This window comes from Bactrocera oleae, chromosome 4 (assembly GCF_042242935.1).
Source record: "Bactrocera oleae isolate idBacOlea1 chromosome 4, idBacOlea1, whole genome shotgun sequence".
NCBI lineage: Eukaryota > Metazoa > Arthropoda > Insecta > Diptera > Tephritidae > Bactrocera > Bactrocera oleae.
Window position 1 is genome coordinate 13632516 of NC_091538.1, and position 16624 is coordinate 13649139.

At 37.5% G+C, this 16624-nt stretch overlaps 1 protein-coding gene across 2 annotated transcripts in view; it reads right to left on the minus strand.

Moving 5' to 3' along the window:
* Window positions 1-399: 399 nt before the first annotated feature.
* The window catches only part of Alk (Anaplastic lymphoma kinase), a 35318-nt gene continuing 19093 nt past the window's right edge, over window positions 400-16624 (minus strand). For both annotated transcript variants that reach the window (XM_036375246.2, XM_036375247.2), the window contains exons 2-15: window positions 12358-13460; window positions 12038-12264; window positions 8978-9188; window positions 8425-8910; window positions 7573-8065; window positions 6693-6880; window positions 6446-6623; window positions 6081-6381; window positions 5384-6017; window positions 5219-5320; window positions 4883-5090; window positions 4204-4807; window positions 3942-4142; window positions 400-3877 (exon numbers count right to left, since the gene is read on the minus strand). In XM_036375246.2, the coding sequence (XP_036231139.1) occupies window positions 2756-3877; window positions 3942-4142; window positions 4204-4807; window positions 4883-5090; window positions 5219-5320; window positions 5384-6017; window positions 6081-6381; window positions 6446-6623; window positions 6693-6880; window positions 7573-8065; window positions 8425-8910; window positions 8978-9188; window positions 12038-12264; window positions 12358-13054 (5652 nt within the window). In that variant the 5' untranslated portion in view covers window positions 13055-13460 and the 3' untranslated portion in view covers window positions 400-2755. The remainder of the gene's footprint in view (window positions 3878-3941; window positions 4143-4203; window positions 4808-4882; window positions 5091-5218; window positions 5321-5383; window positions 6018-6080; window positions 6382-6445; window positions 6624-6692; window positions 6881-7572; window positions 8066-8424; window positions 8911-8977; window positions 9189-12037; window positions 12265-12357; window positions 13461-16624) is intronic.

Here is a 16624-nt window from a genome sequence, read left to right on the forward strand (position 1 = left end):
ATGGAAATTATAATTTTTTTAAATAACATAAGCTATTTAAAACATATTTTAATTTCTTTTTATATATTAAAGAATGTTTGAAATAATAAGCAGACACTTAATTTCCCTCCAAGTTTAAAAAAAAACAAAAAAAAAAAACAAGAAATTGTAATGTGTTCTCGGAATAAAATTCAGGTGTACAACATTTTTTTCTTGGCTTAAACCATCATTCAACGATGTCTGCTTTGCAGCTGGTAAACGCAGCCACTGTTTTAACAAACCTTTAGCTTTTTAATGCCTTATTTGCTAATATCTGTAATATATTTCATTATTGTAATATTAAATTTTTCTAACACCCTCTCACTCAAAGTTTTTCTTTTGAAGCTTTCTAAATTGTTGATTAATGCATTGCACATTAAGTTTTATTTTTATATGCTTTTATTGATATTTTTTTAATAACAATTACAATTTTCAATCGTTTTCATTTTATATATTTTTCTTTATTCACTAACATTTTATGCATTTGTATTTATTAACATTTTACTTTTATGCATTACACTGTTTATACTACATTTTTATTATTTTAGTATAATTTAATTAGACGTACAATATTTGTCACATGCATAACTTCACTTTTTATCTATTATATTGTTTTTTTCTTGTTTGCTTTTTTGTTTACTGGTATTTGTTTAACATTTAATGCATTCAACATAAATATATTACGCAAGCACAGTTACTTTTTACAAGCATTTTACATCGATTCATTTAATTTATTCGCCTATTATTATTTGCTTAATTAATTCGTATATTTTATACTAGTTGCCCCGGCGCTTAATTTAATTGGGGAAAAGCTACACCACTTCTCTTTGCCGTTTCTTATTTTTGTAACTTCCATACTAAAATTTCTATTTTCCAAGACAAAATTTTCCAAAATCATTTTCAAATCGTTCGTTAATAATAACAGTTTTTACTTACGCTAGTAGGCATTTTTAATGCATACATATTATTTATATATATTTACAGTTATAAAAATGTAACTAAACTCCACACTTAAATTCATTTTGCCCACAGTCTGTGTTTTTCCAACATAAACGCCAACAGCCAGCTTAACAATTTCTTAATATTTTCTCTAATTATTTTTATTTTGCTTTTCATTACTATTTTTTATAATTATTTATTAATGATTATTTTAATTTTTTGTTATTTATTTTTATTTTTTACTTTTATTATTTATTTTTAATTTTCAATTAGCTTTTTTAGTCTGTTTAATTTTTATGTTAATTATACATAATTCTTTTATTTAATTTTGTTATTATTTTTCGTTTTTTTTTTATAAATATTTTTATTTAATATTTAAATTTTAGGGTAATTACTTCTATTTTTTTTATTAATTATTTTTATTTTTTATTAACTATTTTAATTTTTTATTGATTATAATTTTTTGTTTACTAAATGTTTTTAATTATATATATTTTGTTATTAATTTTTTAGATTTTTAATAAATTTTTAAATTTTTTGTTAATTTTTTAGAACTGTTTTCGTTCTTGTTTAATTTTGTTAATAATTTTATTTTATTATAATTATTTTAAGTTTTTGAATTATTATTTTTTATCAATAATATTATATTAGAAATTATTATTATTTTTTGGTTTAGTAATTATTTTACATTTGATTAAATATTATTAATTTTTCATAAATTGTTTTTATTTTGTGTAAATTATGCATTTGCATTTTTAATCAAGTATTTTTTAAAATTTTTTTGTTTAGTTATTTAAAGTTTTTGTTTAATTAATTATATATTTTATTAAGTATTATTATTTTATCAATGTTTTATTATTAATTATTTTAATTTTATGTTAGTTAATTAATTTTTTGTTTGTTTATTCTATTGTTAATTTATTTTTTATTTGTTATTTTAATTTTAAATTTTTCGTGGTTTAATTTTTTTTATAAAATCTCTATACGTTCTCACTCTCTCAATGGCATATATTTTCCTCAAGCATTCTAAAAATTATACGATAATTATTTTAATATACGTTTATTAAATTTTTAGTTATTATTCATACATTTATATACGCGTATAAATAAACTATCTTATATATATGTATTATGTATGTACATACACGCTATGTAAAACTTAAAAACATGCAGCGCCACAAAATTTGTCGCCGCAATTCACCACACAATACACATACATATGCATATTTAACTAAGTATGCTCAGTTTGATCTCTTAAACATGTACTCTTTTAAAAATAAACAGTGTGTCTTAAAAGTAATCAGCTATGCCAATACATTTATTTTTATATATTTTATTTATGCTTAAATTCACTGTCATTTCAAGTTTGCCCTTATGCCTTTACACATACATATTACTTATTGTGTAATTTATAATAATATTTGTTTTCTGTAAAAATCAGCCAGTTCTGCTTTGAGATATTTATAATTAGTTTTCCTGTTGTCTTCTGTTATACTTAAATTTATGACATTTATTTTTGCTTATACCTATATACATATAATTATTTCTTAAATTTTTGTTAAATATTTGTTTTTACTTTTTTTATTAAATATAATTCTTATACAAATATGTATTTTCTTTGTGTGAAAATTAAATACAATACAACCAACACACCCTGTACACCGCTGACTCGTTATCGGCTGCGTTTTACGCTGCCGTCGTCGTCGTCACCGTAGTTGCGCCCAACAGCTGTGTACACTCAGCTGTTGTCGGCCGTTAGACAGCTGCTTTCATTTCGTGTTTTCGTTTTTTCAGCTGTCTAACAGCTGATCTCGGCATGTTTATCCTTGTAACGATCATTGTAACCCTGTATTGTGAATGGTGCCGTCGTATCGGCATTCACCGCCGCAACACCATTACCATTTACAGTCGCCACACCATTCAACACACCGGACGGTCCATTTTGCAGCGCTGCATCGATCATACCGTTAATTTTTTCAACTCCACCAACACTAGCACCACCATTTGGCAGTTCCTTAATTGCCACATCTGCGCCAATCAATTGATGCGTTGCGTTCACCGACGACGGCATCATCTGCACGTTGGCATAGGATGAGCTGGCGACAGACTTACCAACGCCACCAGCGCCAACCTTATGCTGCTGCAGACTCTTGGTGAGCGTCGCCGGATCGAGTGTGATGCCGTCCAATTGTGAGGAGAATGACAGTGGCGGCTGTATGGTAGTCGGTGTCGGTTGTGGCGTATCCAAGCTGATCAGTTTGGCCTCCTCCATTTCGTGCACGACATGCTGGTGTGGTTGTTGATGATGATGCTGATGATTATTATTATTGTTGTTGTTGTTGTGATTGAGCTGATTCATCTTAATGCCATTCATGCCATTGTGCAGTACCGGTGAATGCTGACTACTGCTGGTATGTCCACTGCTTAAATTGCCCGCAGCTATAGCACCATTCATCACGGCATCATGAATGCTGCGCTGCGAGTCGTTGGCGTTTGTTGTACCAACACCGCCTACAGCACCGCTTAACAGCGGCTGATCGCTTTTTGAGTTGGGAAGGATGAAGGAAGTTTCCCAACAGTCACTGCCCCCCATTGCGGCGCCGTCTAGATTGAATTCGACATTCGGTGCATTAGGCGATGCGACTGCGGGCGGCGTACAGATATTGGCGCTGCATGCCGTTGAAATGGTGGCTACGGCACCGGTCGAGTCATATGAACCCTCAGTTGCGCTGGCATAGTCCATGTTGGCGATTAGGCCGACAGTGGCACCGCTGGGTAACGGTATCAGATAGTCGGATGTTTGTGGTATTGGTAAGCAGAATTCTTCACCGCCTGGTGGATGCATAACAACCTGATCGCCGTTGGTTGTTAGCGGGCGAAAGATGCTTTCTGGTATAGGTGACTCCATTAGCTCTTCATCCTGTAATGGAGAAAGCGATATTTTTAACACACAACAAGTTTTATTTAATTAGTTTTGTACTTACTCTAGTGACCTCAAGGATGCGGTTAAGGAGGCTGTGGAAATTCGGGCGATCTTCTGGTGTAGGATTCCAACAATCGGCCATAACGCGGTAAATGGCTGGTGGACACGCAGGTGGTGAGCCTAAGCGTCCACCATTAGCAACCAGTTTCATGACTTCAGGGTTCTGTAAGCCCGGATATGGCATCATGCCCAAACTGAAAACCTGTAAGAACCAGATATTTAACATATACACCCACCAAAACACTAATTTTAGCTATGCTTACCTCCCACAATAGCACACCGAATGACCATACATCTGTTTTGGCCGTGAAAATGCCATCTACATATGCTTCAGGTGGCATCCACTTAATAGGTAGCATGGCTTTGCCACCTTTGCGATAGTAGTCGCTGCGATAAATATCGCGCGCCATGCCGAAATCAGCAATCTTCACAACCCTACCGGGACCTCTGCTACTTAGTAGGCAATTGCGCGCCGCTATGTCACGATGTATAAAACGTTTGCTCTCCATATATTCGCAACCTCTAGCCACATCTCGTGCGCATAATAGCAGATCCTTCATGATGAGCGGTGATGGACGGTCGGGCTTGCTGCGACCCTCACGTAAAAAGTTCTTTAGATCGCCACCTGCCAGTAGCTCGAGTACAATGAAACGTGGATGCCGATCAAAACAAACACCAATTAGGTGCACCATATTGGGATGATTGAACTTCGACATTATAGCTGCTTCCATTAAAAAGTCTTCTTCGGCCTGGCGTGTGGACATTTCCGGTAGAGTTTTCACGGCTACAGGCATTTCAACGGTATCATTGTCACGTGCACGATAGAAACCTTGGTAAACTTCGCCAAAGGCGCCCTGTCCTAGTGCTCTGTTCACATAATAAGAAAGAGAGCATGTAAATAAAATGCGTAAAAAGGCATAGTGAATCAAAGTTTACACTTACTTCACGAGTCTTAAGCTCTCGCGCGCGATTTGCGGTAGCTGTTTAACATCAACCTGTCCATTAAGTATGCCGTCGCAGCCATAGTTGGGATTAAAGTTAGTCAGATTTGAGTCGTCAATGTTGTGCCGCAGACGACTGAGTTGTAGATCCTGTTCCAATAGCATCTTGTGTCGTAGTTTAGCCTGCTTTTTACGCTGATAACGATTGTCTGCAAAAAGAATTAAGTGTTTTTTCGACAGTTACTATAAGTTTCTACGCTGGGAAGAACGCATGAGCGATTAAAAAATAGACGCCAAGAGAGTGAGCATATTGATTAATATCTTCTTTTCGACTTACATAGAATGACGATGAGCGCTGTAAGTGCAGCGCCTAATAGCACAACCAGGAATATAAAGAATCCGATGAGATAAGAGAAGGACATGTTTTCCTCGGCTAGCACTGTGTACCACAAAAAGATCGTTACAAACAGTATATTACTTCAATTTTGCACGTCTAACTTACCCTCACATGCTGTTTGGTTGTCTTTCTTGAGACGCCAACCATCCGGGCATATACAACGCACCGTCGAACGGTATTCGTCCAAAGCTATGCAACGATAATCGCAACCGCAGCCCTCGATAGCCGGTATGATTATCACCGAACCAGAACCACTACTCGCGCCCTCATAAACAATGCTGAGCTCCTTTAGGCTACGACTAACGCTAATAAACGAAGTGCCACCCTCACCGTTCGATTCATTTAGGTACACATCACCACCGGCATAGCCACCGCCACCACCACCAGTATTGCAACCACCACCGCCGCCACCGAAACCACCTTGACCGTGCTTTGTTAATGTGCTAATATTGTTGCCCAAACCTTCAGTGTAGCAAGAATGACCGCCACGTCCACCTTGTAACAGTGCCGCACCATACTTCAAACTTAATGCTTGATCGACTTTGCCGCGCCATCCACCGCCGGGACCAGCAGTCTTCAGATTCATTTGGTCGCCGTGAATCTGTCCAGTAACACCAAAACGATTCGGATTTGGCTTTTGTCCATGTTGGAAATCTTCATCGATATATTGGCCAATACCGAGACCGCCACCACCGCCAGCAATCAGTAATGGCACCGCCTCGTTTTTAGCGGAGTTTAGCTATGTTTGTAAGTTGGGTATAGTTGAGTTTACTTAGTTCACTTGTTTTAAGTTTAATATTACCAGAAATACAAAGGATCCACCCCCACCACCGCCAGCGCCATTCTCAATGTAAATATTCTTCACCATATGTTGTTTCGAACTAAAACTGTATTTACTCAAATCAAGTTCCTCACCATCTACGCCACAGCCTTCCTCACGACCGGCGCTTAACGATTTGATGCATGCGTTCTCACCCTGTTGACCTACAAGTATATAAAGCTCCTCGTTCTTGTGCAATTCCAGCACGGACACTGCCATGGCACCACGCGAAGAACCAACGCCACCGGAACCTAAACCACCACTGGCGCCCTTAGCAATAATGCTGTAAAAAGAAAGCGCATTCATTAAACAAATGTCGAGTGAGCTAAAGTTTTGATAATACTCACGTGTAGTAACCCTCATGTGGTACCTTCCATTTCTGCATACCCTTATAGGTACTTTCTTCTTCGATCACCTGCACCTCATTTAGTACGTGGCTTTGGTTGTTCTCGTTATAGGAGACCTCGCATTCCAGCTGTGTCGGTCCTATCATACCACGTGTGTCACATGTGGTTAACTCGAGATCTGTGTGGAAAATAGTATGTGGTGAAATTGGTTTAACTAATATAGTACTTTTCCATTTAGTCTACTTACAGTGTTTATATTCATAATCTTTATGCGATGGACTTCGGAAATTATGCCGCACGTCCCAGTAGTTATAACCGTTCAGATGTTCTTTTGGTATATTTAAGCCGAAACATTCGGGACTTAGGGAAATATCATCGACTGCCACATCTGAGAAGATACGCATACCTTTGCGCGCTTCAAAGTGTAAGTAGTATCTTAAGAGGTAAAGAAAATGTTTAATATCGTCAAATGCTAAGCTTCTTAGAGATTTTATAAAGATTTGATGTACTGAAGTGCGTGAAAATATTTTTTGTTTAGCTGTGACAATGGGTATCCCCCACATTTTACTTATAAATTTTAACTACCAAAGTGTTTCTTCCTTGGGCTATATAATTCGTAGAATATTTTGCTTTGATGTAGAACTTGAATTTTGAATTAGTGAGAAAAGGAGGGGAGCGGTTTAGAGTGTGAGAAATTCTGAATTTGTCCCTAAAGAAGTCTTACTTCTGGTATCAAATGAGTAAGGTTCAACCTACTATCTTCGGAAAGCACGCCTATTTTTGAAGTCGCTGTTGTTATTGAAAAGACATATAGTAGCCTAAGCTTGATTCATATTTAAACGACCCGTTCCTCGATTAAGTGGAACATAAAAAAGTCTGGTTCCGCAAAGCGAATATCTTATAATATCTTGTTAATAAAACTTTTGAGAATTTCACTTGACCTAAACTGAGACTCGCTTTTTCAAGGTCCGCAAATTTGACAATCTCTGATCAAATTGAGATTGGCGGAAACCACTTTAAAAAAATTTAATATGAAAAAATTTAATATTTCAAAGCTCCATTCCTTTCCCTAACCCTTATGGTACTATTTTAATAAGCATATATTAACTTTAACTATCACCACTTACTTGGACGTGATGTTTGGTAGTATATATTCTGCGCGCAGCCAATCACTGCCCTGATTCTTACTGCTCCACCAAAGCGTTGTTGTTATATTCTCCTTTTCCTTCATCTCGACAACGGATAAATTTATGCTTCCCGGATTTTTCCCGAACTGATGTATGTAAAACCGTACCACACATGAGTTCCTATACGGCGAATTGGGATTACCATGCACCAGCGGCGGCGGGTTGAAGGTTTTACTAATCATGAACGCATTGCTGGCGAAACCGACCTGCGAGGCCTTATCCGAATTGTTCATATGTTGATTCATATTGACGAGCATATAATAGCCGCCGGTGGCGTTTAAGAGATGCTGCTGTGTATGATCGCCATCGGGTCCGGTATCGTGTGTGGGTGAGGCACCTGTATGACGCGACCACGTGAGCATCGTTTTGCCCGAATCACGCCAACCGCACCAATCCTGCTCAAAGTCGCAGCGTCCGCCATAAGGAATTTTGTCTGTGCGGAATTAAATGAAAGAAAGTGGCTTAAGTGTGGAAAAGTGTTGTATATAGAAGTGGGAGACAAAATAAGCGCGGACTACCACTTGTGGATGAAATTACATGCTTTATGAATTTCACTCGAGCGTACTTTTGACTTGACATTGCTACTGAACTACAGCTATACTTGTACTTCTGTATACATAGCGTTGCCGTTGCAGCGGTCAAGTAGTAATCAGCAGCTATTATGTAAATTATTTCAACAATGACAGCTACTGTCATTCAACAACATACTCACTCCACACTTTTCCAAACCGCTATCTTATTTAGTATACTCGTATATAATATATTTGTATGTAGGTTCTTCAGTTCACTTACCGCAATTGAGCAGCTCATCTTCGCCGTCATCGCAGTCTTTGGTGATGTCGCAAATACGCGGTAACGGTATACAAACCGGCACTTTATTCATCATACATTTTATTTGCGATGTGCTGCATTTCTCCGATTTGGTGCCCTCTGGGAAACAATTGACCATATGTAAATTATCAATGGCCACATGCGCCTTCTGACTTTCCCCCAGTTTGGGCACAATCTCGAAAACAATGCGGAAGTCACGTGATATGCGTCCGAGCCGATAGAATTTACGTCCCCATTGTCGATAGTTGTCGCCAACGATTTCAGCTGGCACCCATGAACTCTCCTGTGAATCCGTTGGTTCGACGACGACGCGCGATAGTCCATGACTCATATCGCTTTGATGCATATATACTTCGAGGTAACATTTCTCCATGGTTGTGCTGAATTGTGGTGATGTGAGATTCACTTGCTCAGTTGTGGGCAGCAGACGTGCATATAAAAAGTGTCCTAAGGATATATAGAAGTTGCACGTTTGTCTAAAATAGCAATAAAATAGAAAGGGAGTTGCACATACCATTTCCATCTTCAGTTGCATCTGCGATAGGTCCAGGGTATAGACCCGTCATGTTCTTTTTTACTAGCTCCATACCGCTTACCACTTGAAAGCCATCGTGTAGCCCTTCGGCCCATTTCCAAGCGCAAGCATTCTCAAAGGTACATTTCACACCAAGCTGATCTTCAATTTCCGAGGATGGTGTGGAGTCAGTCTGTGTTTCATAGGGACTCTGTAAATGAGAAAATTATATGAAGCAGTTTAGTTGTAGTTAGGACACGCAACTGGAATGGGGAATACAGTTTTTTGGGTGAATGACAAATGTGAGACCCAGAGGCGCAGAAGAGGAAATTGCTCCAACGTCACAAGTGAAGTCCTTTGAACATTCTAATAAAATTAATACAATAAAAGTAGGAACCTAAAAAAATCTGAGAATACAACCTCAGTTGTAACTTCATTTCTGATTAGTTTGGAATTATTATGAACTTAAGTACAAATAATGTATAATATTTAGAACCATTTGGTAATATTTTGAATCAGCAAGGCAAGTATAATAAATTTTTTTTACTTTGATATTTGATAGGTCTGCATTAACTTTGTGTGCTGGCAGTGCGCTCAAGGCTAGTCAAGGTGTGTTTGACTTTTTTATTAATAGCATCAAGCTAGTTTGCGTTCATAGTTGCACAAGTGGGATACTGTGTTTCCTTTAGTGGGAGTATTAGCTCTACGAACTAACTTAATCTTTTAGTTGGGAAGATTTAGATCCTCAAATCATAAAACAAAACATCATTAGCATTCTGAATCTTTCTTGTGCTATAACAGCGCTCAGAATTGAGACATGATCTTTTGATTTTCATATAGGAATTCCTAAGGGGTATTAAATCCATATGTTAAGGAGTGTTTTGGTTATACTTTGAAAAAGTAGGGCTGTGCAGCGCTAAATATGACCTTCTTTGTACTCTAGGTTCAAACTGTTCAAATCAAAGCTACTCAATAGGCAATGTAAACTGGTTCTGTACAAAACCGTCATTCGACCAGTATTCTTGAATTAGCTTATAACAAGTGAAATTCTTAAACGCCTTATCAAAGCGTAGCGACTAAGAGGGTTCGGCGTTCTAAAGAGAATGGACAACAGCACAGCACAGAAGAAAATTCTAGAGGCCACAGCATTCACCACTAAAACAAGTTTGGCATATAAAATTGCAAAGAAATCGTAAATGACCGCGTTGTCCGGAGGGCATATGTGTAGCAACCTAAAGCTCACAAAAAGTTGTAGCGCCAAAAGATGATGATGCTGTGCTCTGGGTTGGGAATATCAAGAGCTTGAAAGCATAAAAGCTCAGCAGCTGTTATGAACTGGTCTTTTCTTTTGAATGGTCTAAGGTTTTAGCTAATGATTTTAAATATAAATAACTGAAGAATAATAATATGACATTTATGAATTGAAAGTATAGAATTCGGAAACTGTCAAACAAAAATTTAGGCAGATATGTTGAAGTGATAATGCGTTTTAAGAAAGTTCGTGATTTAATGATTTTAAATTGAAAAACTTTGAAGAATCATATCTTTAAAATGGAATTATTAAATTTTTACTAACTTTTACAGCGAAACTTTATCTGTTCTTATTTTTAATACGTAAAAAGACAAAAAGCTCAAAAGGCATTCTCTTGAGCTCGGAAGGAAGCGCAAGTATGGGTTGCAAAAAAGCAATTTTGAACATATTGAATGGCATTGATAGGTATTATTATTATTTTTTGTATGTTTTAATATTAAGTGGAAAGCTGGCGCTGAAATTTTAAAAAGAAAGCTCTGACGATGTGAAGAACTGAGCTTACATGCAGAATCTGCTTTTTACAAAACAAAAATAAATGATATAAAAAAATTATGAAATGAACTTTTAATAAGCTTTAGAAAAGAAATTGTATCCAAAGATTATGTGGAAAGCTTTTGAAAGTTCATATTTGGAAATAGTTTAAAACACTTTATAGCTCGGAAGATATCGGAAGCACCCAGTTCACAGCTGCACAGCTGCTAATGCTCTTTCCATATATGCAATTACCAAAGGTTGTCATCACACCAATCACTTTCATTTAGTTGCCATTTTTATTAATCACTAATTATTTGATTACCTCTGAGTAGCAAGCATGCAGCTGCGCGTGTACGTATGTGGGTGCCAACTTTAAAGCAATTGAATTTCACAGCTCGCTCTCACTATCAACATACATACATATGCATATACATATTTATTTGCCTATGAGCTGCACTCTACAACTGCTCTAACAGCGCTGCCACCTAATTGATTGAATTAAGCGCATTTCTGGCTTGGAACCATATACCACTTGGAACTACTTGGAGCAATAAACTGCGAACACTGGAGGAGCTGCCAACGACAGATGACTAAATGCACAAAACAAAAAAAAAAGAAACCGGAGGGGCGAAAATAATTTTCGCTTTAATTTAAAACAAGAACAGCAAAACACTTTTTGCGCTGTTTTACTTTTCTTTCAGCTGTCACCATAAGTTTGCCACAACCTCGACTATGCTGTTGCTTAAGCAATGTGCCACGACTATTTCTATGTATAGATTGTCTTTGGATTGGCCTGCCAGGCTGTCTGTGGCACGCGGCTGCTCATTAAAGTGACAGTTGCAACATGTAATGCGGTTGCGAGGTGTGTTTGTAAGTAGCGGGTTGTGACGTTATTAAAGAGGTAAATGCCTTAAGTTCATTTCCGTTAAGTGATTACGGAGCGCTACACGCGACGCAGTACAGCTGCAGCAAGCCACAAGCCGATGGTCTGATGGTCGCAACATTCCGCCAAAGCTGGTGGGAGGCAAGCGGGCTGGCTGCTGTTACTCGTTGGCGTAGTCGACCAAAGATTGTGGAAGACACTACTCAGGTTAGATGGATGTGGCGTTCGAGGGAAAATGGTATACTCGTATGATGCAAAAAGAACGCAGCTGCATGCATTCACTTATAGAAGACACGTACAGAGCAATATTTAAATCAGTGCATTTGTCGGCAAGATTAATGTTTCGTGGATTTGCTATTTATAGTTATATAAGGTAGTGTATGCAACTCACCGATTTGGGTGCTGTATTGCGCATCTTCTCTTTGATCACCTCCAACGGATCTCTGTGCTCATCCACGTCGCCGTCATCGCCATCGATATTTCCATTGGTGACACCGCCATCCGGTTCATCGGCTTGCCCTTGTGGCGGAAAACGTTGCTTATTCAATTTGCGTATTTCCGAGATGGAATTGTACGACTTCTTTGGACTAAAACGTAACGGCTTATCATCGGTGGTGTCTGCAAGCGCATACAAAATACAAAAATAAAAATATATAAATTACACAGCATTCGTGGTGAAAAAACAATGACACTATTGCCAAACGCACTTACCAGCTTGATTGACGACGAATTGTGGTGGATAATGTGATGGATATAGTGTCTCCACACCGGGACGCAATTGATCACCATAACGTTCAGCCGGTCCCAAACTGCCCAAACCATCGATCTTGCCAATGGACGAAGTCGCCGAATAGGATGGATAACCGACATTGGTACCACTAATACCACCACCTGGTCCACCCACAGACGGTTTCATCAACTCTTTGCGCAACGATTCGATACCACGTCGTCCACTGCCACGATCCGGTCGTCCAACACCAGCACCCAAACCGGATAGATTTAGCCGCCGTCGACTGGTTTCGCCACGTCCACCGCGTCCAGCCAGCGGCGGTACACGTGTACCATCAGGTACGTCGAAATCATCGTAGGGCAGCATGCCACGCTGTGTTAATGTCGACATGGTAGCTTGCGGTATTGGCATATCGCGTGTGCGTCCATTACGCAGCTGTTTGCCGCTGCCCAAATAGTTGTGCTGCTGTGCGGCCGCAATCGAGTTGTAGCTGGTGTGATTTAACAATGGGCGCTGACATTCCACCGGCGTTAAGCTGGTCCAGCTGCTTAGCACCAAAAACGTGCATAATATGCTGAGCAGCGTGTGCGACGTTGGTGTTAATAAGCAAGCGGTCTGCAGCGACCACGACGGTGTCGATGTCGAAGCTGTGCACTTCTTTGGCGCGCAGTGTTGCATTTTGTGAAAGGGTAGGCTTGGAGTTGCGCTTTTTGTAGGCGTATTGTTCTTGTGCTGTTCGGTTATATTTGTTTTATAAATTTTCACTGCTTGTTGACAATTTTAAACAATTTAATTGCTATTATGCTTTACTACTTTAACACTTTCAAGTCTTTTGCATTGACTGCGCTGATTTGGGTTTAACTTTTAAATTTATTCCAACACTTTGGCAATAGTTTCGACGACGCGGTTGGTACATTTTTCAGTATTTTATTCGCAATCGTTTTCATCATGTTTTCTTTTTCACGTTTTGTTTTCTAAGAATTTAAACAATGGCATGGGGAATTATGCATACAGCCACGCCTTCAATGTGTATGTACGTGGCCCCCTATCTGGAAGCATTGTTGTTAATAAAAAAGTGAAAAACCTGTAAGAGAGACAGAAAATAAGATATTAGTAGTGATACTTATTGGAAAGCAAGCTGAAATATATCTCTTTGTTACTTATATTTATAAATTAATAAAAAGTTTGGGCATATTTTATCTTTCTGTCTGAAAGATTTTCGAATCTGAAAGATTTTTAGTTATTATTTTTTATGCGTAAGTTCACATAACAGCATGTTCGATTATGCAGAGTAAAATCACCTTACGCTTAAGTTATTTCAAAAATAAAAAATCAGTTGAAGTTTCAACAGACCACAACCGATATTTATAATCATTCAAAATGCTATTTACTCGATCAGTTGAAATCTATATAGTTTCATTCACTATTTGACTTATATGCTTTCATCCATAAATACTATTTCGTGTTTGTTAATGAATCATAAAGCTTGAGTTATTGACTGCCTAATCATTATAATACCTAATTTTTACAAAATATCGCAACTTCGTTTTCTCAATCAGACCATTTAAAATGGCTGATTTCAGCCAAGTTCGCTAATTACTGATGCGTTCAGAAAGTTATACCACTTATATTTCGTGATATAATACAATAGAATAAATTGTTAAAATCGCTTTTACGATCAACTAGTTTGATTTGCTTTGAGATGAGTCCTTTTATTTTGGAAAACTAAGTTAAGCACTGGATTTTATATGGAAATTAAGGTTTCTATTTTTTTACTGGTTTATAAAGACATATAGTGTAAGCTTTCAGGGTACTAATAGCAACAATTCGATTAAGTCAAAATATTATTAAAACACTATAGCTTTTGTGCTTTAAATGAGTAACAATTTTAGTGTTTTTGAAGAGAAACTTATACAGCGGATATTATTGCTTTACTGTGCCATTTTCTCTAAGGTAAACACAGAGCAAATTGAAGTGTTCTTCAGCTTCTTTTATCAGAAGCATTATGTTTTTTATTTTGGTTAAAATAAATATACTCTTTTTTATGTGCTGTACAAACTTTTTGTTTTCTTCAAAGCCGTAAGCAGTATTTATATTCAGATAGTTTAAAAAATGCTCTTGTTTTGAATTTGCATGCCAATTTCTACTTAATATTGTAGACGAAAGTATCAAGCCAGCAATAAGATATAAATTTATAAGAATATATGTATGTTTATTGATGGATTATGGCCTGCGCTCACCTCCGAGGTGGATTGAGAAGTTTTTAACGGTTTAGTTTCAGAACTAACATGTGACAGTTGCCGTTGCTAAGTCACTAAAATCATTTTGCATACTTTTTTGCTTTATAACACCAAGCCGTACAACAAAAATAAGCGAAGCTAATTGGAAAAAATGTAGAAACTATGAATTGCTGGTAAAAAAATTTGTATGTATTTTATTTTTGTGCGAAATTTGAAAGCCCCGAACGAAAATCGCTGTTATTGAACCGAAGTAGTTATAATTTTGCTGGCATACTTTTTCGGCTTTTCGTTGCGAAATCTGGTGATAATAATAATAATTTAATAATTTAAAAAATTTGTTATTTTACTGCAACATTTTTTCGCTTAGTCGTTGAGTGTATCATGAAAAAGTATTACTGATTTTGTAGCGCTTTTATTAGTGACCAGTAAAAAAAAAATTGGTTTTGTCTTTCACCGTTTTGGAGTATTATTATAAATCTTTCTTTTGGTAAATATTTTTGTATTTTTTTATTTATTTGTACAAAGCATTTCAGAGACGTTCATTGCTTGCTTATATCCAAGTGCATGTATGTAGGTATTAGTTCTGGCATTTCACTTGCTAATCATTACTTTTGCAATAAATTTCATTTCCACATTTTCAGACACATTTACTTGCTGCTTTTTCCAATAAAAAAATTTTGCAACGAAAATATTTCACTTTCCGTTTACTTGCACTTTTGTGCGCATTTCTAACTAACTAATTTCGTAACTGCAAACTTTCATTTTCATTAAATTTCACTCTTTGTTATGCGAAATCATCACTTTCGTTTTCCACAAAAATCCGACAAATTTATGCAGCACTCTACTTCACACCAAATAAATTTTCACTTCGATTTGCGTTGCTTCATTTTGTTGCGCTGTTCCATGGATTTTCGCTGCCTGAATTTGGGAGCCTCGATTTCTTGCAAACTTTTCACCGCACGCACACGTTCGGCTGGTGGCCATATTGCACAATTTTTCAGCAAACCGTTACACCATTTCATTGCACAAAATTTCTTTTTTATTTGCACAAACTTCACTTAGTTGCACGGGATATTACATTTTTCTTCTTATTTGCAAATTATCACAATTTGGATTGGAAAAGAATTAATTAAATACATTTTCATGTCGGAGCATTTGAAAAAGTTTGGTTGCTTGCTGGCTTCTTCTGCGCAGAAATAATTCGCAAGCAAGTGCTATGTTTTTTTGCTCGCTACTCGGCCAACCGACGAAAGACAGTCAGAAAATTGGAAGCTGTTTTTGGACACAACAGCAGTTAGCAGCAGCAGCGCAGCAAGAGCAAGCTCGGGAGATGCTGGCGAAGCAGAACAAGAACAAGAAGAAGTAGTAGTGGAAGACGACGACGAGTGGAGGCAACAGCCGCCGATTTGGCGTATAGACGAAGCGCGTTATGTTGTAAGCGGCAACCGTAAAGCGACGGAGAGAGTTGCATTGTTCAGTGGCGTGTTAATGAGAGCGTTTGACATAAAGTTGACAGGATGTTTGGGTATGGTCGCATGACTGTCGCAGCAGCAGCAAAACAATGAGCGCAAAGTTCATGTCTCTTTTTGCAGAAAATTTAAAGTCACACAGATAGTGGCGAAAAAGGATAATGTATATGCAGGCTACTATCGAACAAGCTCGCGCCCAAATGTTGCTGTTGTCTTCGCTTGCGTAAAAATTCATACTCCGATTGGAGTTAGGGCAGGCGCTGCTTCTTATTGTGGGGCGTCGCTGAAATTTCACTTTTAACATTTGACGTTAATGTTGGCGCTGACGCTGACGCTGGCGGTGACGGCGTTGTATGCGTGCAGAGATGCCGCATTATAAGGAGCATAAATACACCATTAGTTATAGAGCGGAGTTAAAATATTGTTGTGGTTTCTGCCAGCAGTTTAGTTTTGATTTGAAAGTAACGTTTTTAGTTTAAGTTACTGAAAGTAGTCGATTAGCAAATTAGCACGTTTCCGCCGCGGTAATAATTATTCAG